This window comes from Bombus bifarius, unplaced genomic scaffold, assembly GCF_011952205.1.
Source record: "Bombus bifarius isolate JDL3187 unplaced genomic scaffold, Bbif_JDL3187 scf7180000009770, whole genome shotgun sequence".
Classification (NCBI taxonomy): domain Eukaryota; kingdom Metazoa; phylum Arthropoda; class Insecta; order Hymenoptera; family Apidae; genus Bombus; species Bombus bifarius.
In genome coordinates, this window is record NW_022885326.1 from 183,341 (window position 1) to 208,675 (window position 25,335).

General features: G+C 33.1%; 1 protein-coding gene across 4 annotated transcripts in view; it reads left to right on the forward strand.

The window, feature by feature from the left end:
• LOC117215673 (vascular endothelial growth factor receptor 1) overlaps positions 1-25,335 on the forward strand; it is a 64,022-nt gene that overhangs the window by 22,089 nt on the left and 16,598 nt on the right. For all 4 annotated transcript variants that reach the window (XM_033462060.1, XM_033462062.1, XM_033462061.1 and 1 more), the window contains exons 6-17: positions 413-552; positions 1,528-1,696; positions 3,197-3,320; positions 4,396-4,589; positions 5,469-5,632; positions 6,192-6,327; positions 7,406-7,552; positions 7,641-7,778; positions 9,620-9,759; positions 10,092-10,251; positions 13,968-14,068; positions 14,642-14,792. In XM_033462060.1, the coding sequence (XP_033317951.1) occupies positions 413-552; positions 1,528-1,696; positions 3,197-3,320; positions 4,396-4,589; positions 5,469-5,632; positions 6,192-6,327; positions 7,406-7,552; positions 7,641-7,778; positions 9,620-9,759; positions 10,092-10,251; positions 13,968-14,068; positions 14,642-14,792 (1,764 nt within the window). The remainder of the gene's footprint in view (positions 1-412; positions 553-1,527; positions 1,697-3,196; positions 3,321-4,395; positions 4,590-5,468; positions 5,633-6,191; positions 6,328-7,405; positions 7,553-7,640; positions 7,779-9,619; positions 9,760-10,091; positions 10,252-13,967; positions 14,069-14,641; positions 14,793-25,335) is intronic.

The following is a 25,335-nucleotide window of genomic DNA, read 5'->3' on the forward strand; positions in this document are numbered from 1 at the left end:
ATAGTTAATTCGAGTCGATGAATTCGTCACGGAATGGGGTAGACGCCTATCTGGTTTTTTATTATATTATGTTTTTATTTATGTTTTTACACACAATTTCATCCAAAAAAACATATTTCGCCTTAAAATTTGGAAGGCACATTCACTTAGATAAGATTTGTGACCATCACGAGACGTCCGATTACCTGGGAAATAAAGTAAGTTTTACTTGAAACATTCTTTTGTATAACGAATAATTTAGAATTTAGGAGATAATTGCGCGTATCGCTTTAAATGGGTCATTCTATATATTTTTAGAGCCTACGTTATAGAGAAAAGCAAAAATTTATCGCAAGCAGTTTGTTGAATTTATGATTAAATTTTGAAGCACTTAATTTGAAGCAATTAATTGAAAAATTCGCATTGATTTTAGTTAAGCCAGAATTGCTTGCTCCAGTAATTATAGAAGACACTTTGCGTCACGTAACACGAGGACAAACTCTACATGTAAATTGTACGACAACTGTTGCAGCAGACTTGACTTATGGTTTAATTTGGAATACACCACAAGCGGTTCGGAAACAATTTATTTATCTTTATCCAAATTATACAGGCCGTTTTGTAACTGGTATATAACTAAAAAAAATGTCGTTCTACGTGAAAAAATATGTCGAAAATATAAAACAAAATTTTTTCATACTTTGTTTTTCAGAAAATTGACTTTAAAAGTTGTTGAAAACATTTTCTATTCTAATCAATGCTCCATTTTGTTGCCTATATTGACAAAAATTTATATGAACACTCTGTAATGTTCTCAGCGTGCAGTGTTCTGTTGATTTATTTTATCAAACAATATTTTTTTTTTTTTTTGACATTGCATGATATTTGGAATTTACAAATATACGATTAATTTTATGTGACCCCATAAATTATGGATAAATCGAAATGTAATAATTTTACACCTTGTAATCATCATAAAATTGATTTATAGAAACCAATATGCAATATTAGAACTGGTATTTGTAATTGACAAAATTTACAGAATTAGTTTGATGAACTGTTCATCTTGATTACCTATTTAATTTCTTAACTAGAAGTCAGGGTAAGAAGACTGCCAAAATGATAGAAAAAATTACGATATTAACACAATCAGTGATATTTAACTACATTCATATTATTTTACAAATAGAAAAATAATTTTATTTTTAAATATAACATTTTTTATATAAAATATAAAAAGCTTTTCTATTTAGTTGTATACTTTCTATTACACGATACAATAAACCCAAATATATGTAGAAATATTAATCACTTCAACAATTCATTATTCATTCAATAATTAAGAAAAAAATTTAATAAGAGCATATCGAAAACATCTTCCAAGTGAATTTTCACACAAACAATGCCTCGTATGAAAAGATTGTATTCCATATTTTTGACTAATTTTTTTACGACTAGATTCACCCTTCCGTAGTATTTACTGTAAATCATAAAACTTCCTGTATAATTTTAATTGTCATAGAAAATAAATTTCATGTATAATTTTAGAGCAGCAGGATAAATACTACTAGTTATACTAAAAAGTCTGGTCCAGTTGCGCGCACAACCACCGAATTGATCATAAAAGATGTTAGGGATGAGGACGAAGGGTGGTATGAATGCATTATCAAATCCTTTTATGACTTTAACAAAACGAGAAAGTACATCAAGGTTCATGGTAAGTTTTACTTTAAATAATTCTCCAATTATAAGATTTTGTATAAAATATTGTTTTGTATATAATATTGTCTTTCCTTGAAATAAGTTATTTTTATTTTTTAACTTTTGCAGTATTCTTCTACTTTTTAAATATAATATTTAAGTCAAGTTCGTCATTAATTTAATTTCAATTTTTATTTTTATTTCTATAATTAATTTAATTACAATTATGCAATTAAGTATAATGTGAAAACCACAGTGGAAGTTATAATAAGTTAAATTTTATGCTTTTTGTAGAAAAGCAATTTTTCAAAATTCGATATATTTTGAATCAATTTTTTTGATTGGAATGTCTCCTTATTTGATTTTCCAATTATATATGTGCTTTTGCTGGCCTTGCGAATATTTTGTTTATGTTATTCAATTACACCGTTCAACAAATTTCAAATTCTTTTTATCGTTCCTATTGTTATTAAGTATTTTTACTTTTCATAGTTATAAATCTCTGATTATAAATCATTTCCCCATTGCGTCTAGATTTTGAGAAATTTGATTTTCAACTAAATTCATACTTTTTAAATTTGAACAGATTTTCTCAGGCATAACTATAAAAGATATTCCATCCATGCTTGTGTCGGAAGATTCTGTAATCTTTTCCGAATAATTTTCGGTACATCATGAATGTTTAAATGATCATTAAAGACGGAGAGACACCAATTTTTACGGGTACTTTTCAATTTAACTCAAAAAGTAAGAGCTCGATGTTCCATCTAGCGCGATGCAGGTGAGACTTTGAGCTTTGGCTTTGATTTTGCGTATTATTGTCGACATTTCGCATTCGCGGAGCTATTTAGCTTTCTGGTTGGATGCGTGTTTCCTTGCCCTTTTCTTCAAGGTAAAAGTTTGCTCTATCGTGGTTCGATTTTACGCTAGATTCTTACTTTTTAAGATAAATTGAAAAATATCCCCCAAAAATCGACGTCTCCCCACATTTAAGGACTGTTTAAACATATTCAAACATTTATAATGTATTAAAAACTGATATCTGAGTACTTAGGAAAGAATTTTTAGGATAGGAATTTTTCGACACAAACTGATGTACAATATCCTTTATAGTTACGGCACAAAATTTGTTTAAATTTGAAATATACGAATTCCTTTCAGAATCAAATTTCTGAAAAATTAGACGGGCTGGGGAAAAACTACTTGTAGATTCGAAATAATCGGTAGTGGGCTGTTGAACAATGTTATTAATCACACTTTAGATTGCTTGGAATACGAGATAAAGCTATTTTTGATTTCGTCTCAAATTTACTAAATATCAAAAGTTTTAATAAATGTAGCTGAAAGAATTCAATATACACATATGTGTAGCATAGTGGATTCATTCTCGTATACGATTCATGATACAGAAGATAAAGGAAATTTGAATACAACCTTTTACTTTTAATTGCCAAATATATATCTTATGTAGCGTTTAGCTTTTGTACCAAAAACTATTCCGGATATTCATTTTTAGATCCAGAAAACAAGTTTATCAACCTAACAGCGCAGGATGCGAACAGACATTATCAACGTCGAGAAGGTGATAGTGTACAATGGGTGGTACACGTGCATGCCTATCCAGAACCTACTCTTAAATGGTAACAAGTTTTAGCTTAATGGATCACTATTGCTAACATCTAAACATATGTCTTCCAAATAGAAAAAATGTGAAAAATATTTTTTTGACGTTATGTGTGTACAGATATATATGCATGCGTGCGCGCGCGCGCGTGTGTGTATTTACATATATAATTATTTACACAAATAGCTTTTATACAAATTGTAGTTAGCAAACTGCAACTATTTTCTTAGTTAAGGAAATAACATCTAATCAGTACATATAACTAGTATTCTATTATATTAGATGCATTCTATGCATTTTTGTATCTTTAAAACTCCCATAAATGCACAAAAATCCACGATTTAATAATAATGAGACTAATTTTGTATAGAACCAAACTTTATTTAAAAGGATATTTAACGTTGTCTTTGGGAAGACATTAATGATTTCAACACTAGAATTAAATGGCACGTATTATAGAACTACAAAAGATTAAAGTATTAAATTTGTATAAAAGAAATTAAACCGTAAGGAATAGAAAAGTTTATAATGCAGTAAAAATGTACTTTTGCAATTTATGAAATTTATGAAAGTCACCTTGGTCGTTTTAACCACTTTCATAGTTTTTAGTCCTATTGATAACCATGACTCGCCTAAATTTCTTATAATACTTTGCGGAATAACATATCGTCATTTTTCCCTCTATTCAGTATTTATTTGATGTTTGTTGTTCATTTGTCATAGTGCTAACAATCACTAAACAAAATTATATTCCAATTCCTTCCAATCATCTCAATAAATGCTAGACATAATATCTGCGGTAATTATCCTACTATAAAAATTAATTTCGACAAAATATCACACATTATCAATATAATTTTCCTCCATAAATGTTTATTTAAAACATTACTTATATATATTAATTATATATTAACCTTATATATATTAAAAATTAGTATAATTAATAAGTATGTTACTATAGATAATAATTTTTTAGAAACGTCATTTTCACAGGCTTGGACAATTATTCAATATTTCATTGTATTAATAGAATGAATATTAATGTGCTCAATATTATTTAAATTTTTTAGCATAATTTGTACATTTCCCAGGTTAAATACAAAAGGAGAAGAGATCATAGGGGCTTCGCATGATTCAGATAGACCGAAGTACGTAATAAAATTGACACCTAACCATACAATTCTGAAGATTAACCATTTAAATATCGAAGATATGGGAGAATATTCTCTTCAGGCTGTCAACCAAGATAAATTCGAAATGCTGAATTTTACGCTCGACGTAATAGGTAAATCAACTCAAAGGATAAGCACATTTCACGAGTGGTAAAGAAATGATGTAGTAATAATTAAGATAAATACTCTTCAATCACTTATAATATACTTATAATTTTTGTTTCATAGAGTTCGAATATTAATCGTACGATTGATGACCCGTCCAGCTTACTTGACAAGTACATATTCGATTTTCACAAGCTAGTTCGAAACGAATACTTGCAAATTTTGAAAAACTACTTATAACGAATTTAATATTCGAACGATTCGAACTTTTCTTTCTTCCGAAATATTTATAGAGGGCTCAAATATAATCGGTGACCTTATTATTCAATTTTATATTTTTTTAAACTACAGTGCTACATAATCTATTTCTCTACATAACCAGCCCCTACATTTATGCATTTATCATATCTGTTCACGAGCTTTAAAATCCCGTTGTTGCAACCCTCCATTGCCACTCTATTTAACTACCAGTAATTGAATGTGAACTTCAATTCGTCATCGTCTTTAAAATGTCTGCCATTCAGAAATTCTTTAAGCTTAGGAGAGTGGTGAAACCCTCCCATCAAGAACTGCTCAACAAAGCTCGGTCCTTACTGAATTACTTTTATAATATTTATAAAGCAAAGAGATAGAAATTACAAGTGGTAGATTTCATTTTTACGATTTTGTAATTTTTAATTAAATAAGAGATTCTACAATTTGTATAATTTCCTTATGTAAAATATCATTTGTTTTATTACTAAACTTGTTACTATACTATGGAAAAGTTATTTTTTTCATTCGATGAGCATTTTCAATCTTTAAACAGTTTAAACCGAATAAGTGTACAATTTTTGTTTAGCAAGATCTGCAAAAGAAATTAACTCTCTATATTGATATCTTTTCAGTGAAACCAGTGGCAATGTTGAAGGTAGAGCCTTATTATGCTCCTAATCAGACGGTAGAAATTTCCTGTGATGTGGCAACCTATCCAGCACCAAACATTACGTGGAGTTACATGAGATGTCCTTATTATCCTTCTTATGAAGACGCGAGCACCATAGAATTACAAGTACGTAATAACTTCTTTAAACTGATGTACTATCCTGAGAATTTAGACAAAATCGAATGTTTCTTTTTTATTTACTTAGTTATGCCTTAGTTCATGCCTAAAATAATAAACAGAATAAATCTATGCAAAAAATCGTTAGATTCTAGTTATAAAACAAGTGCAATCGGATTTTGCAACCGAAACGATGTATTTGTTGAGCACAGTTATTTTCTTTAAATTGGAGGAATTCTTTCTGCGTTGTCGATTTGTCAGTTTCTATAATATATTTATTATTGTAACATATTTTCTCAATAATTTATCTTGTTTGATAAACTTGCTTTTACTCAACTTTTACACATTATTTCACCGTTTGATTTAATAAATAGACTTTATATGCAAAAGTAACGATCTGTGACACTCTTTTAGAAAAATAAATAACTGAATAATTAAACAAATCGAACGAGCCAAATAGTAATAATAATAAAAGGCACTTATTACACTATTTAATAGAATTACTTTGAGTAGTAATTAATTCTTCGTCGTCAGAGTTCAAAACAAGGGTTCTCTTAATTTCGTATAGAATAAAACGGAAAGCGGAATGAATACCAGGTTTCGCTCAACTGTGAGGGTCACTATTGAAATGAGCGGCCATCTTACTTGCACCGCGTGTAACCTTATTGGATGCGAGTCTCAAGTTGAAACTATATTGGTTTCCGGTATGTAGTCTTTGCTCAAATGATAATTCTAATTGAGTTGTAATTTTATTTATGGAATCATTAAATTTATATCCATGATATTTGATCTGCTTACTATAATTTATTCTAATAATTCTCACGCCTGCTAAATTTTGTTAATTGTTACCTGTGTTAGTATAAAACAACCAATACAATACAATACAATATATAAAATATTTATTTTTCCTTCATTTTATTACAAATTACAGTAATTACATTATAACATATACCTGTACCTAACTTATATCTAACATATACCCAACTTTGCAATAAAAAGCTAAACGATGTAATAGCCAGATTGAGGACTTTTATATACATTAAATATACAATAAATGCATGACATTTATGCGCATAAAATATGCAACATATGTTTGATATAAATTTAACATATCGAATATTATTTACGATGCAATATTTAATATGTATAGTTTATTTTATAGCTAATCACAAGCACTTTGCTCAAATTTGCATTTATTGACTAGTCATTCATTTGTATGTAAAACGCTCATTTATGTTACAAATATTAGTTTATGACAGAATTTAAGAAATTTTTTTGTACGTTTGCTTCTTGTTCAACATACAATTCAGAATAGCGAACGCAATAATTTAATTAAATCGAACTATACTATTTCGAAACGCAATGGTCTATTTTTGACATTAGCTATATATTGCTGCTATTAACAGCACTTAACACAATCATGATAAATTAGATTAACTTGATGAAATAAATGTGACATGCAATATGCAGTATGTCTCTGTATATGTTTTTAAATATAAATATGTATTGCACAAAGGATGAAAAATAAAAAATATATTTTTATAATCTTCTATTAATACAATAAATTTCTATTTATATTTCTTTTCTCTACTTGCATTTTATAAAAGTATGTATTTGCATGAATATCCGCGGTCTAATTATAATTGATTTATCAAAAATCCTGGATACTATCACGTTAAATACTGTGTATTATTCGAATTTGTCCTTCCTGTTTTCATAATTTTATTTGTATTTAACTTCTTTTTTCAATTTTGTATCTAAAATTCTATTTTAAAATCATAGATGGAAGGGGTGGTTTCGGCATAATAAATCCGACAGATCCAGTGGTTGAAGGTGACGATCTAGAACTGATTTGTGCCGCTTCTATTTACAATTACACGGATAATTTCGAATGGAAATACTCGGATGACATTTCCATTGAGCCAAATATTAAGTGTCTTTGATTTTAATCGTACTTTAACAAAAAGAGCGTTCTTTGGATATTTGTTCATTAACCAATCGCTTTTTAAATGTTTAGCCAGGACAACGATCAGACGAGCCAAAACTCGATTTACTTATCGTTCCATTTTGAAAATAAAAAATGTGACAAAAGATGACTCAATGATGTACACATGTCATAATAAAGAGGAAATGGCCTACATTCTTCAAGTGCACGGTAAATATTTTATATTATAATGAAAAGGATATACCATCGTCTATAAGTATTTAGATACTTTATAGATACAATGTGATCAGAACCATTATATTTTATTTGCTATTTTATATTTTATTATGTCATTATTTTACATTTTATTTTCAAAGTTATAGTACCATAAAAAAAACGTTTTCCTGTTGCTGATTTTGTGTTTCTTGACATAATTGGGTCAAATAATTATAATCTGTAAAAAAGTAGAACTAATTGTAAGTGACACAGAATATTGTTAAAACTAGAAATATGTGCATCACATATGTGTATCATTATAAGATTCCAATATTAAATGAATATAGCTTGTACCGTAAGGTCACACAACACTGAATCTAAGTGTTTTTCTAAGACCAATTGTTTAATTTCAATTTTTGCTCTCTTACTTATGTTGGTTAAAATTGACCATTGGTTTCATCGATATTTATCAGTTATATATGATTCCCCCAAATAAGGATCAACAGCCGAAATTACATTACAGAATTTTATTCCAAGTATATTTTATGTGCACTGAATTACGAAAGTACACTTCGAACATTTACCACTAGAAACTTCTATATCTATAATATATATTTATAAAACATTCTGACCACATTTTGTATTACCACATTTTGTATTAAAACATTTTGTATTACCACCGTAATCAGACTGTGGGGCACGACTGTCGTGATTATATTAATAAAAATTCTAAAAATATATATGAAAATTACAAGATATATTTCACAAAAACCCCAAAAGTATTGAAACAGCATTCAGTGAGATCATTTTTAACATTTCTTACTTACTTACTTTCTTCTTGTAATATTGTAATGTATTTTGTAAGTTCTACATAAAATATCAGATTCGTTTCAAATTATATCAATATGATAATAGAGTCTTATAATAGTTCTAATGAAGTTCGTAAATATTTTAGGTAACACACATAAATGTTCATATTCATGTTGTCATATTATATTATATTCCTATTTATATTCATAAAAGGTGTCTACAAATACTATTGTGAGCCTCTTTATTTATAATAACGCAAAAGTGTTCAAATAGTTTTGAACAGTAGTGTACATATTAGTAACGAGTTCAAGTGCGTTTCATATAGACTTGAACATTGGTCAGTCAGATTCAAATCCTCCACAAGTATAAAACAGGTAGTAATACTTTCAAATATACTAAATGTGGCAGATTAGACCTCTCTGGGAATATTTTGGCTATTAACCCAAATCAGAAAAGTAAACTCAAGTAGAATCGGACGCTGCTGCAATAGATTCGAAGCTTTACGAGCACTTTATACTAATTCTCCATTCACTTAAAATCATTTTTTTGTGGTTACAAGTGCAACCGTTCAAATCAAATTTATAGGAATCCTGTTGATCGTTTATAATCCTATAAAATTTTCTTTAATTTATTAGAAGAATCAATGAAATAACAATGATACAATAGATTGATAACAATAGATTTTTGAAACTTACGAATATTTGTTTCGAGGTTCGAAATGAGCTAAGAAGGATCGAATACGAAACATTATATCCAAGTAGTATTCGATGAATATGAAGCGAATCTTGGATATTTGATTTCATTCGTGTATATAAATATATTGAATTTGATTTCATCACTAGTATATACATATAGAGGATCCCAAAATATTTGAACACCTACAGGCAATTTTTCTCGGCATATTATACGGTATGTTATATAAAAGATTTCAGCGTCAGAGAGTTCGGTTTTTTCGGGTCAAGTAAATATTTAAATGAATCTTTCGAATGCTAATACTTGAATAATTAGATTCTTTATTTAAGATTTTTTTCTCTTTCTTTTTATAGACGCAGTATCACCTTACATAATAGAAACTAATTTAAATGAAACTGGAATTATAGTCGATGTTAGCGCCCAAGGTCACAACGAATTAGTACTGTACTGCTTTGTAGGTGGAATGCCTAAACCATTAGTCACTTGGTATAAAGTAAGTGGCTGATAACTTGTTACTAAAAATTATTGAATAAAAAAAGTTGTTCATACTCAGAAAGGTTTACTAATCAATATACTGTCCTATATCGTGTTAGATGGATTTGTTACAAGTATTATTAGACTGAAGCATAGTGTGACGTTTCAACCTCGTGAATTTTAATGTTACTTTCCCAAATATTTTTTTTTTATATAATTCTTATAATTATTATATTATTATGCTTTCTATAATGTACTTTATATATATTATACATTATTACACAATATAATTTTTATTATATATATAATAATACAATATATTATTTAATAATTATTATATATTCTTTATAGGACGATGTACCATTAAAAATAGGCGAGCAATTCATGTGCATCCGTGACTACCAAGAGTTGCATATTAATTATCTTCAGGATAATGACAGTGGGGTGTACGCGTGTAAAGCAAAGAGTCGATTGGGATTAGTCCAGTCCTCCATAACAATAACAGTGAAAGGTAATTTATTATAACATAACAAATGCTCGATCTTTTTTAATGATAGGTTCCAAGGTGTAAGGTCAGACCTAATTTGATTCAACTAAGCTTCAACATCCTAACATTCTTGTTTGATGTTGGACTCTGCATAGAATAATCATGTTGTGTGAAATGCTAATAATTTTCTGGAAAACGAGAATTTTCAACTTACTGTTACGTATAGAATAATCTACTGGTAACTGACCGCTTCTGTCCAATCAAAAATTAGCCAAATGCACTATATTTTACAGACTTTCAAGCTCGATCTTTTTATAAAATGGAGCTTTCAAAGCAATTTCGTTATTATCATCTTATTTCATATCATAGAATCAGCCTGACTTTTACCTACCACGAATTTACGCCCATGGTGTACATCTATAGTCCATATATAATAAATTTAATATAACATAGGAATAAGAAAATATGATATACTTTAGGTTTAGCAAGAAAGAGTATTAAAAATGGAAGAATGATTGAAATCCTATATGGGTTTATAGTAATTGCGAAAAGATAGTATATATGAATTAATACACTAAACAACAAAATAAGTTGAAAGAATATACTTTATTCTTTTTTTTTTCTTATGCATCGAATTATAATAATTATAACTGAAAATATTAGTTTTTAGTACTAACTAGTTTAGTATCAATTAGTTGTACAGCTTTCGTATTGTTTGATGAATATGAGTTATATCGTCGTAGAACCCTATGATCCTTAAGCTGTGAATATACAGAATACAGTTCGCTATTTGTTGTAGCACTAACAATAAGATAAATGGTTTGTCTTAAAATAGACGTAGATCGTTCAAAAACTGATCATAAGCAAATTCGGTGACGTACAAGGTAAAGTCACAACAGTGGAATTGTCAATTTTAATTAAACTTTTTCTGGTGATCAAGTAAGTCAACCAATATCCGATTATTTTTGACAATTGTATTATTTATAAAGATATTTAACGTTTAATTTTCTGATGTTCAAATATACGTAATTATTTAGTGCTACTATAACAGCTGTGGTATATTATAGACTTTTTTAATTAGAGAATTCAATTATCTAACGATAATAATAGATACTATTAACAGGTAATTATTCGGAATAGGGGCATATATTGTCAAAGTCAGCATAGAATGGATAACCACCGTTCGACTCTAGTGTTCAAGTTATAAAACAACTTATGTTTAATGTTATATGTACAGGGTATTTAAAAGTTATATGTCATTGATAATATGGCTTTGATAGATGCTTTCCAGTCGGTGGAGATCTGTTAAAGAAGATCCTGGAAAATTGACCTTGACTTTGCTTCGTGTAGTATTCGTCACATCCATTTTTAATCAATAGAAAATCTGAATAAAACGCAACATTCCATATATCAATCTATTCATCGAAAATTATTTCACACTAACATTGACTACTACTGTACCTCAATTTATAATTCGTTGATTTTTACTTTTTATTTATACAACAATATATGAGAATAATGATCCACTCACTCTCTCCCTCTTTCATCAGAAAGTTTAACAGATCTAATATGAGGTAAATACAAAAGAAATAATCAAAATATTCATTTATTATCAAGAAAATTCTTACCAGATAAAATTTGTATTAGTTGGAAAAGAATATCTGGTAGCAGTAGTTCACGTCATGGCAGAAATAATCTCACGAGAATCTGTCAAGTTTCATTACTTGAATGTTTGGCGATAACAGAATCGAAAAATCGTGAAATATTAATTTAAGTTTGCCAGGGCTTCCATCGGCCAAATACTGTCTTTCAACTAATATTTAGTTTATTCTCTATTTTCTACTAGACAATAAATGAAAGTCATCATTACTTTTTTTGTAGTTATATCAGACTAATTTAACATGTTACATCTGCAAAACTTTAGCTTTTATAGCTAACGCTTAGTATTACTGAGTTTGCTTGCAAATTTATTCCAAGATGTAGTATAGAATTTATTTATTCGGAAATATTAGAAATTAGGGTTTCCAATGTTCTCTATTCTAAATGATAAGTTTATTAATAGATGGATCTATTTACAATGGATTAAACAGGAAACGATGGTTATTTAACATGAATTAAGTATAGTAATGTGCTATAACTAAGCCAACTAAATAGATAATTCACAACTCACAACTAATAGTTTACGACTCATAGCAACTTGGCAATTCAACTCTCAATTCCTCACAACTCGACTCTTAGTTAACGTCTGCCGATTTCGTCTTTCTTCCTTAAGCATCTCTTTGTCTTTTCTCATATCACGTACGTGTTCTGTAACCGTCCGCGATCACGAACACCGTACGCTTTTGTCACGTCGAAGACACAAGAAATCACGAAACCGATAGACCGCCGGTGATCTTGTCACGTAAAATAACAAAATAAAAAAAAGAAATTTGAGGTGAAAAATAAAAAAAAGAAAACCTTATTTTTTTCTAACAACAATCCACTTTACAATCCACTTCCGAACTCTAGGCGCGACTTTCTAAGACTGACTCTTATGATTTGACTTTCGATCGGATCCGATTACTTTCTTTTGTCATCCCTCAACATCCCCACCGTCCATGCTTTTCCTAGGCGTCCACGACCGTTGCCACATGCTCTTTCTTCTAGAACCTTCGGTGGAAGGACCGTTGAGATGTTGATGGTTAGGCACTTCAGCGATATACATTGTCGCCGAGTGCCGCCACATCTTTATCACCATCGTCAGTCCATCGGATTTGAAGTATGCCGGTCGTGACAATCTCCTCGCGTCGCATTTCGAACATTTCACAAATAAGGTAAAGAAATTGAACTTCGTATAAGATGATGGAAATTTTATTGTATAAATCCAACAGAGTGACGGTTCAAAGTGTTACAACAGAATAATGTGTTGAGCGCTAATGTAGGAGGGTTTTTATATGGAGGTTTTAGTCCCTTTGGAGAGGTTATCGTCGGATGTATATCAGAGGCGGCTATTCAGTTGCTGTTTTGTTATTATTTCGATAACTGTGGCATGCAGGATGTTTTGTCTACTTTATTACTGTTTCTGAGCGGGTGGCCTTTCTTGAGCGTGTGACACTTTCTTCCGTTCTTCAGTTGAACTATTCAACTGAAGGATTGACGACAAATTGAAGTTTGCCGACCCTTTGGGCCAGTCGGCACTTAGACTTTCTTGCAACATTGTTTATAGTTCATTAGATTCAGCTAGAATCAAGCAGACGATAATCACTTATTATACATGACATAGTACCACGTCAGAATAATTTACTTATAATTCTCAATGAGAATTGATTGTAAAATTCTTCCAAAAAAAAAAAATTGTTTATAGTTCATCCGATATTTCTTAGGCAATCTGTCCACGATACTGCAGTAGTATATATGTATGTATATATGTATATATGTATTGTATATAACAATTTCCAAATAGTAGCAACTTGAAATCGTACATGAACACTAGAACTAGCAGAGTGGTTAAAAGAATCAATTCAGAATTTTTCATAAAAATTTTGTAGATATTTTGTGAAATGTATAGATAGAAATTTATCTCTACTAATCTCGGGTAATTCTCATATTTATACAACTGTAAAAGAAATATACTTTTGTCATAATTGGAAATACCTATCAGATAATCGCAAATATTTCAGATAATTGTGTTGTTTCTTTCATCTTCTTGCCCATGAAAAAATACCAAAATTATTAATGACTCTATCTTCTAAAAATTATAGGGAAAGGACTTCCTATGGAGTTGATCGTGCTTATCTTTGTTTTATTGATCATAGTGGTGACTCTGTTAACCTACTTCACAATCAAAATTCGTCGTGAAAAGGTAAGTCTATATTATTGAATATTAATTAGTAGTCTGCGAATGCTTATGAAATTGTATGAAATTTGAATGTGAAAAATGCACAGAATGCACGTAATATGGATTAATAAACAGAATGCTCGAGGTAAAGTAATTATAATATTTAAAAGGTGAGACAAATCTCCATCTAAGTTCCATTTCTTTAATCACGTTCCTAAAAATATAAATTTGTATATAGATCAAGTAGTCTATTAATGTTCTAAATTATCCTGATGTTATGAAATACAATAGAATCTTGAATATCGAATCGATTAGAATTAGTCATGCCACAAATTGTTCGAATTATCGAATAATTTTCTTCTTATATAAGTGAAAATCATTTATTTTCTTTCAACTATTTTACAAATATTAATATAATATCTTCGAATAAAACTTTAACAATTTCTCTCACTTCTTATTTTTGTTTTCCAATGTTTCTTACAAAGGACTATACTCAAATTTTTCATTAATCGATCTTCCGAAATATAACCAATTGTTGTCTTAATATGTATATCAATAACTATTATTATATCATTTCCTACATTTCCATATTTTTAGACCATGAGAAAGGAATTAATGGAATCAGGATTGATGCATTTCGAAGAAGGAGCAGTAGAATGTTTAAATCCAGAGTTAACAGTAGACGATCAAGCAGAATTGCTTCCTTACGACAAGAAATGGGAATTTCCTCGGGAAAAATTGAAATTAGGTGAGGAATCTTAACATATATATAATTAACTAAAAACATATATTGTGTCTCGTAAATGTCTAAAAGTTTTTAATTTTTATGTGTTGTCTAATATATTTTTATGCTGAGAAGCAATTCCCCCCCCCCCCAAAATGTATTCACTAGAAAAGAAAGCGATAGGAAACTAGTTTATCTTTGATTCATAAATCATTTACGTTAGTTGTAAGAACGTCATTGCTTTTTATGAGAAAATTTTCAAGTTACTACTTCCCTATAGCAAAAAAAATTTGAGTGCAAAGATTTAATAATCCACGAACTAAAGACGTATTAAAAATACGCAGATGTGTGAATACATTAAAAGTGCCGTTCCGTTCTGTGATTTCCCGCATTCTCGAATCATTTTAGAGAGAAATCGTTTTGTAAGAGTTCGGAGTTGTATAGTACGGGAGATACCTATCTACGTATATATAACATTTATGCACATATAAAATAGATAAAACATGTAAAATAGGTATAATAGTAAATTTAATACATTAAATATCATTTACGATGTAATATTTAACAATGCTTGTGCAATTATTCTGGCACATATAGTTTGTGTTATAATAAATTACAAACACTCTGTCCAAATTTGCACACTTTAACCAATGATATTTGTATATAAAATATAGTTCGTTTATCGTTTCAAATATTCATTTTTTATAAAATTTAAGAAAATTTCCCATACATTTACTTCTTGTTCATCATATGATTAACATTACAAATAATGATGCGATAAATCTCACCGATTTATCCGAATTGGAAATACAAACTACCACGTCTTACGTTTAATCACTATTGCAAACATGTAAATACACTATTTAGCGTGGTTTGTTGATGTCGATTACATATTATTATTGTTAGCACTTTACGCATTTCCGATAAATTAAATTAATTTGATGAAATGAATATATTGCATAAGTAAATGCTACGTAATATATTTTTGGATACGCTTTTAAACATAAATATGCGAAACATACGCATTATTTAAAGAATACAATATGAAAAACACATTTTTATAATCTTCTAATCACACAATACATTTTTATCGAGGTTTCAACTAGTGCAAATGCGATTATCACAGAACTGGACAAGTAATCGTGGTAATTATATATTCGAGAAACTAATGGCAATGATCCTAGGTTCAATAACGAATCCGCGGTCGACGGGATAATAGATGAACGTGCTCACAAAATCTAAGTCGGACGCGTAATATTCACTGATCGTAAGGTGTTACTCTATTCGTCGATGGGGTCGTAAGAAGGAATGAATTTCCATTCCGATGATGCCACAGGGGAAGACTATATGGGGTGTGTCTAAAGACACGAGATCATCGGATTCGTGGAGGATAGCCTTCGTTCAGAAAGTAAGGGAAATTGGCGTTGCTGCTAATTGGTCAATCTCCATATCGGTGGTTAGAAAAAGATGCTAGCCGCCCTCGAGGGAAAGTTGCTAGCGGGAGACGTCGTTCGTTGAAAAATAAGTCTCCTCTATCTTCTCGTAGTTGGGACAAAGACTGTTTGTCTGTTTGAAGGACTTTAGGTAACTAGATCTTAGTGTTTATAACGGCTCTCGGGCTAGCTGAACACGTACTGTGGAGACGCGTCTGCATCTGGTAACCATCATACCCGAAGAATAGGATTTGCGTGTGGCGAGCCACAGGACAGAAACCGTTGGAATGTTTACTGTCGTGTAGCGCTACAACTATTTCTTTCAAGGAGAGCTATAGAATTACTCCGTACCTTTGTTAGACAAAGCGTTCATCCCGTGACCGCGGCTACGTTCAGCGACTGGCTATCGCCTCGAGCCCAAGCTCATTATCACAAATCTCGAAAAAATACAATCGGATCGAAAGACGACAATTGTTTAATTACGCCTATGATAGAATCTAGATTACGGTGTTAGGGGATTATCCCGAAGTTCCAAAGGGGAGGCTTCGATGTCCTTTCATCTCCGACATATATATATGTCGGAGTGGTGTTGTGGATAGGGTTGTGGGTGTTTGATGAATCTTCATTGAAATTAGTCATCGTTACGGTATAACAAAGGTACGGTTTATTAACACAAGTATGGATACCACAGATTTGACAATCAACCACGGCGATTAGGCGCTCGCGACACTAGTGACAATGGCCTTAGGTTCTATAACGAATCCGCAGTCAACGGGATGATAGATGTACGTGCTCACAAACTCTAATTCTGACTCTTTGTTAATGAAACGCGTAATATTCGCTGGTCGTAAGTCGTTACTCTCTTGGGATCTCATCGACGAAAAGAGTAGTTGACTAGTGCAAGTATGATTATTACAGAATTTAACAAGTAACCGTGGTAATTAGATACTCGAGATGCTAATGATAATGATCCTAGGTTAAATAAAAAATCCGCGGTCAACGGGATAACAAAATGCGCTTCCTTCCAAAGTCCAAGATGTACTCAACTTGCTTATCTATGGTTCAAGTATTGCTAACTCTTTGTTAAAACGTGGAATATCCACTGAGCGTAAAGACGTTAAGTAATTCGCTAATACGACCTCACGAGAGAATAATTTTCCGTCGCGATGATGCTGCAAGGGAAAACTATGATGGGGTGTGTCTAAGGACAGGAGATCATCGGATTCGCGTAGAGATGCTTTCGTTCGGAAAGTGAGGGAAATTGACGTTGCTGGTAATTGGTCAATTTCCATGTTGGTGGTTAGAGAAGGATTCTAGCCGCCCTTGAGGGAAAGTTGTTAGCGGGAAGCGTCGTTCGTGAGAAAAATACATTTCCCCTATCTTTCCGTAGTTGAGACAAGGACCGTTTGTCTGTTTGAAGGACTTTAAATAACTAAATCTTAAGATTTATAACGGGTCCACAGGCTAGCTGAGCATGTACTGTGAAGATGCATCGATATCTGGTAATCATATTGTACTTACTTATAATGAGTTAATAAGTTTATTAACATATTATAAATAATTAGTCATGTCACTGCGCCACGCCAGAGAAACTTACTCAAAATTCTCAATGCGAGAATTGATTGTAAAGTACTTGTAAATAAAAAAAAAAAATCTGGTAATCATCTTGCCCGAAGAATAGGGTCTGTGTGTGGTGTGCCACGGGACAGAAACCGTTGGAATGTTTATTGTCGCGTGCCGCTACAACTACTTCTTCTAAGAAGAGCTATAGAATCACTCCATACCTCTGTTAGACAAAGCGTTCATCCCCCCCTTTTTTTATTTACAAGTACTTTACAATCAATTCTCGCATTGAGAATTTTGAGTAAGAGTCTCTGGCGTGGCGCAGTGACATGGCTAATTATTTATAATATGTTAATAAACTTATTAACTCATTATAAGTAAGTATAACTTATAAATAAGTATAATTTATAAATAATAATATTATAAATACGTAAATATTACTTATTAGAAATATCTAGCTGAATCTAGTGCTTAGGTCCAACGGATAGTGTTTTCTTAGCCTGCGGATCTGGTCCGACGTATTAAGTAATTTAGTAATTAGGGGGTTTCGATGGTTATTAACTCTTATGATACATCTATTACTACATTTTGTTATTTCTTCTTTGACCGTGGTTATCTTGAGATCGCGATGTATTGCTTCGTTGGTAACATACCAGGGTGCATCTATTATAGATCTTAGAGTTTTCGATTAGAAGCATTGAAGTATTTCAATGTTGGAATTACTTGCCGTTCCCCATAGTTGGATAGAGCGTAATTTTCCTCTGCGTGCTTACGTTGCAACGTCGGCCAATGAGCCAGCAGAATTTTTTAAGTTTAGCCTTGAGTTGCTTCGATTTGTCTATGATGTGTTGTTTCCATGTCATTCTCCTGTCCAGAGTCATGCCCAGATATCTGACTGAATCCTTGTTAGGAATTGTTATATTGTTAATGGTCACCTGAGGGCTGGTTTGTTTTGGCAGCCTGAAGGTTACAGGCGTGGATTTATTTTCGTTAATTTTGAAGCCCCATTTGTGGAACCACTTTTCCATAGAGTCGAGACCTCGCTGGAAAGTGGAGGATACAATTATCGGGTCTGCGTGTGATGTTAATAGCGCTGCCTCATCAGCAAATGTCGCTTTGGTTGTCTCTGTTAAAGTTGGTAAGTCGGCAGTGTGGATGGAGAACAGCAGGACTCCGGGGACACTGCCTTGGGGTATGCCAGCTTCTATTGGAAATGTTGTGGTTGTGGCGTCCAAGTATTTAACCATGAATTGTCTATTGGTTAGGTAGCACTTTAGGATGGAGTAGCAGCTGTGTGGTAAGATTTTCTTTAGTTTGAATAAAAGCCCATCATGCCACACTTGTCGAATGCCTGTTGAATGTCTAGGAATACCGCAGAGCAATATTTTTTTCTAAATTTTGGCTGATATTATGTGATATACGATGAATTTGCTCTATTGTAGAATATTGCTTCCGAAAACCGAATTGATGATCTGGCAGTGTTTTCAAATCCTCTAAGAGTGGAAGAAGTCGATTCTCGAATAGTTTTGACAAACTAGGTGGAAGACTAATTGGGCGATAGGAGCTAGTTTCGTGTATTGGTTTTCTGCACTTAGGTATGAGAGTAATCAGTGATATTTTCCAGAACTTATGTGCAATCCATGTGATGTGATGAGTGCAATCCATTTTATGGGAAGTTCCTTGATTGCTTTATTACATATTTGCTTATGTCCCGATGCTTTCCTGGGATTTAGGCGACGAATCAATTCTGTAACTTCTAGAGAAGTGAAGGGTTCAATAGGAGGAGACATTTGGAAGGGAGAGTGCAGGTATTCAGTAATGTCCGCTGCAGCTTTGGAGGAATGGAGTTTAAATACTTTAGACAAGTATTTAGCAAACAGGTTGGCTTTATCTATAGGGCTACGCGCTCATCCACCTTGCGGACAGCGAATTGGTGAGATTATTTGCGGGGGACGCGTGAGTTTCCTGGAAGCCTTCCATAGTGAGTAGTTGGAGTCAGCTGTGGGAGACAGATTGGCGAGATATTTTTGGAAACAGTCATTTTTATAGTTTTTAATGATTTTGGTTAAATTCCTAGTTGCGTTATTTAGCTTGCGTTTGTCGTCAGGTGTTCTATGACTCTGCCATACTATTCTAAGTCTACGTTCTTCTGCGATTTTTTCTAATATGTGATGGGAATATTCATTTTTATTGATAGAACTCTTAGCAGGTGTGGAAGAGCGGATAGCGTTTATTATGCTAGTGTTTAAGTATTCCGTGGCTGTTTCAATATCTTCATTTGTTTTTTGGGAAATTAAGGCTGATGTTGAATGATTAAAGACATCTCTAAAGAGCTGCCAGTTGTTGAGTTGGTTATGAATAAAGCCATTAGGTGGATTTTCGATAATTGTTGAACTAATTGTTGCAATAACGGGGGAATGATTTGAAGAGAGTTCCGCCGAGGAGTTGATTTGGACATATTTTGGCGAAATATTTTTAGTTATAAAGAAGACAAGTAAATCAGGTTAGTGTCGGTGGACCAGTATATGGGTTCATATGTGGTGAGGTAGTTGAGTCTGTTGGTGTTTATGCTATTCAAGAGATTTTTGCTCTTACTGTGATAAGTCTACTGTCCCATTGGGTATGTTTGGTTTTACAGGCTCCTCCAGCTATGAATCTATTGCCCAGAGCATCAAGGAAGTTATCAAAGGTTGTTATCTTCTTTGGCGATGGAGTGTCTGGAAAGGCAGTATACTGCTGAAGTGGTGATTGTATCATGGCAGTCTTCTATTGCTACGTTTGTTTCTTGGAGGTAGTCTTTCTGGAATGATGGAAGTTCGTAGTGCTTAATGCTGGATTTGATAATGATTCCGGTGCCGCCGTGGGCCTTTCCACTGATATGTTGGGTATAGTAGAAGTTATAACCATGTATTTTCTGATAGTTTTTGTCGGTGAAGTGGGTTTCATATACGAGCATTACGTCGATTTGCTGTTGTTTTAGGAAGAGTTCTAGTTCGTATTTGTGTTGAGCTAGACCGCTGGCATTCCAAAGAGCCATGCGTATTGGTTTTATTTTGCGTCGGGGCCTATTAATTTATCCATGATGAGTGTTAATAATAATAGTAAGTTATTAATTTGTTCTGATTGTTTCCCATGTGCTTTTCCTGAGGGATGCTTGGTATCATATATGGTGTAGTACGGTATTTTTATATAGCTTTTTATAGTGAAGTGTTTTTCTGAAACGAGTAGTATATCGATATTATTGCTATACAGGAATGTTTTAGTTTCTAGGGCCCTTTGTTGTAGGCCGTTAGAGTTCCAGGCTGCTATTTTAAGCATGTCTATTTTTATTTTTTGCTCAACATGTTTGTAAGTAGTTGTAGCATGACTGTGATTTGTTCCGTTTGCTGTCTGAGGACTGCGTTTTGTTCGCTTATCATTTTTGTAAGTATTTTGGTGTTTTTGATGGATTGTTTTAGTAGTTCTTTGATTTCTGTAGCGTCTTCGGTGTTGTTGCTTTGATTCTGATTGTTTATAGGCGTTTCTTGTCTAATGTTTTGGGTTACTTGCGCGTAGCTTCGGTTTCCTTGGGGATCTGTTACACCGGGCCTCTCTGCCTGGCCCAGGTCACACACCGCGGGCCAGACGGACACCAGATGTCCGCTTTTCCGTACGGCGTACCCTCAATATCCTTAAGCACCCGTCATAAACCCGAGTCACTTGCCTGCAAAGGTCCTTTAAACAAAACAAACATCTGGTTCTGAGGAATTTCTAAACACTATTGTCTACCACGGCTGGACAAGGGAAAGTTGGTTTTTCTCACGCACGCTGCAACTTTCCTCCCACTAACCACTTTCTCTCGAGGGCAGTTAAGACCCTTCGTTTAACCAATTAAAAACGAAGCCTATTCCCTCACTCTCCTAAATAACATCGGCACCAACAAATCCGATGGTCCCGTGCGCTAGACACACCCATCCTTAGCTTTCCTCGGACACAGCATCGTCACTCAACTTCACTTCTTCTACATCGTTGGAAAAGTCAACTACTAAGTATACGCTAATGCCCAACGGGGCAGTCTAAGCATAACGCGAGAGTCGGTCTCGGTATTGTCGAGCATACATTTCCTCTCCTAAATCTCATAGTGCTACGTCCACTAATACACTAAATCTAATTATAAGAGCCCTGCTCTAACGCACATATCTATCTTAGCTTCGTGCGACAAGTTGTTAATTACTTATTTCTCTACGTCAGTGTAATCTAAGTGCTGGAAACATATAATTTATAATTCTGTGAATCACAGGGTTATACAACCTCAATCACCCCTATTATCTCAACGGAAATCAGGGGATCGATCAATTCGTGGTGTCGATTGTTATAATCGTAACGGGGATTTACGACCCCCGTTGACGTCTCTCCTTGCGATTACGTCTCCCCGCGATTGGTCGAAGAAACAGGATCTGTGTTTCTGTTTATAGCTTTTATTTCATTTTGTGCTTTCAATGTTGCTTCGTTATCCGTTGTACTTTGTTGTAGTTGGTAGTTATCGACTGATCTATTGCGAAGTGGTGGAAACAGTTTACGTTGTAGTTGTTTCCTGATTTCACTTCCTTTATATCTGGCTGGGTGGTTTCCATTACAGTTGTAACATTTAACTTCTTCTACTTTCCCTATGTAGAGACAGTGTGTTAGATGGTTTTTAGCACATTTAACACATGCCGGGCTTCTGTTACAATAATTTTTAGCGTGTCTGTATTGTTGACACAGTTTGCATTGTGGTATATCTTTTTTGTGGCGTGGTGTTGGTTCCTTGTTGTTGGTGCTAGGTTCCAGCTCTATTATGAATAAAGGTAGTGGTTGCTTCGCGTCGTATCTTGTCATATTGTTCATTGCTCTTGTTTGGTGGCCAACATTTTGCTAATTCTTCACTTAGTTTTTTGTGTTAGTTTTTGGATGTAGTCCTCTTATGACTACTTTGTAACTCCTTTCCGTTTTGAGCTGGTACGTGTGGTATATAGCATTTTTTTCTTTTAGTTCTTTTATCACTTTCCTATAACTTTCTGGGGTGTTTGTTTGTATTTTTACTTGTTCTAGTTTTGTTTGTTTTATTATGTAATTTTCCTTCCCAACTATATCGTTTAGTCGATTTATAAGCGGGTCTATTATCTGGGCCTCGACAAATATTGGTGGTGGTTTTGTAATGTGCGTTGATTTAGTTATGTTTTTGGTTGCTGTGTCATCGATTATTTCCTCCGTAAGTGAGCTGAAGGAGTTTCTTAGTGGTAATTCTTGCAGCCATCGCTGCTTTTCTGTATCTGGATTTCCTGTTATTTTTCGTTTTTCGTTGTAGCTCGCCACCTTCCAGCTTTCATCCTGTTGAGTTGTTTCTTTATTGGTTTCCATATCAACTTCGTTTGTAACTGAGCAGTCCTGTTCTTGGTTTATTGGTTGGCTTGGTTTCGATATGTTTTGTTGTTTTATTTATGTAGTATTGTTCGTCTTTGTTAATTATTTTTATCGGTGAGATGTGTTTTTCCATGTTAGGTTTGCTTATAGTCTTCTTAGTAGAAGACACGGGTTTCCACCATTTAGCTATGGGCGTAGCCGTTCGTAACCTTCTTTTCCCCACTTGCCGCACTTTTTCTTAAGCACTGTTTTTCATGTCCGCTTAGCTCGGCTGCTCGGGCAGAACTGACTAACGAAAAATTGTCATCAACGAATCCGCTTATCTCGTGCCCTTAGACACACCCATCACCAGTTCTCCGCGGCATCATCGTCATAGAAGTTTGAGCTACTTTACGTTTTTTGACCCGTCAAAACTTAACTTGCGCTTTGTACACGCGATACATTCGTAGACTTGTCGTATTCGAAGTTTTTAGAAATAAAGTATATATTTTAATTTGTTAACTAAGTGTTGGCATCAATACAACCACCTCCAGTATCTTAACCGAAATAGGTTAGGTCGATCATTTCGTGGCGTCGATTATCGATCAAATCGTAACGGGAATTTACGACTCTCGTTGGTATGCTTCTTCGCGATCGCGTCTTTCCGCGAACGGTCTTTAATATATTTTTCCAAGAGAACGGTTAAATTGACATCCATGGTTCCTTTGAGACTTTTGATCCTTATGCTTGGAAAATACAAGGTCAGGGTGAATTCTGCAACATGTTTTTTAAGAGACCTTTACCAATCCGAACATCTATGTAGACTCACCTGCCAAAACCATGAAAAATGATTTTTGAACACCCTGTACAAAAATTGAGCTTAGAATAATAAAAAATAAATGGAAACAATAACATTTAATTAGCATTTTTTATCAAATTTATCATCTTACATCTTCTTGTACTTCATACTTATATAAGAACAGAAAATTTTAAGCTCTCTTTGTAATTATAAAATGCAATGTAGGTTTCTAAATGAAATGTCATAGAATAAAAAATTTAAGTTAAGCAGAGTTATGCGTAACTTTTTTTTAAACGCATTTAGCATAAGAAAAATACTAAAAAGAATCAGATTTTATAATATTTAGCAATTAATTTAACAATTAATTTTTACGTTTAACTAAAAATTAAATTAACTATGTAAATTTATCTAAAAGAATATTGTACATGCATTGATTAGATTGTTTCTTTGTTAATTAAATTATTGTATGTAATTATATATTTTTAACATTATTATTTTATCAACAATACTGTAATTTCGACCAATCGCGGGGAGACGTAATCGCAAGGAGAGACGTCAACGGGGGTCGTAAATCCCCGTTACGATTATAACAATCGACACCACGAATTGATCGATCCCCTGATTTCCGTTGAGATAATAAGGGGTGATTGAGTTTGTATAACCCTGGGATTCACAGAGTTATAAATTATATATGTCCAACACTTAGACTACACTGATGCCGAAATAAATAGCTAACAACTTGTCGCACGACGATGCGATAGATATGTGCGCTAGAGCAGGGCTCTTATACTGGAAATTAGTGTATTAATGGACTTAGCACTATGATGTATTTCGGAGAGAAGATGTATGTTCGACCACACCGAGAACCGACAAAGATTTGCGGGAAGTATACGACTCTCGCGCTATGTGTAGACTGCCGCGTTAGGCGTTAGTTTTTAGACTGACGGTCGCTCCTTTTTTCATACGGAAGAAAAGTTCGGTGTGGGTGTGCCCCTGTGCCTAAAGAACGCGGATTCGTTGTTCCCAATTTCGTTAGGAAAAGTGAGGGTAACGAACCGAGGTGTCGATTGGTCATGACCTGCATTACTGCTCGAAGGGATGAGTAGGGAGTCTCCTACCATCGTGGTGGATAGATGACTGTGTGCGTGAGAAAAATCTAGCTTGTTTTATTACAGGGCTATTCAGATTTTCCTCATGGGTGCATACCCGCTTTCTCCGTGTTTTAAGTGCGACTAATAAACCCAAGGACCTCTCTAAAAAACCAGATGTGCGTCGAACATACTTTTAGGCTTAAGACATTCTTCAGGACAAACAGATTGACGACACATGGCGAAACAATACAGGAAAGTGAAAGTTATGGTGGGCCCTTAGGTTTATTGAGGGTCGAAGTGACGTTACGCAGGTCGGTTGT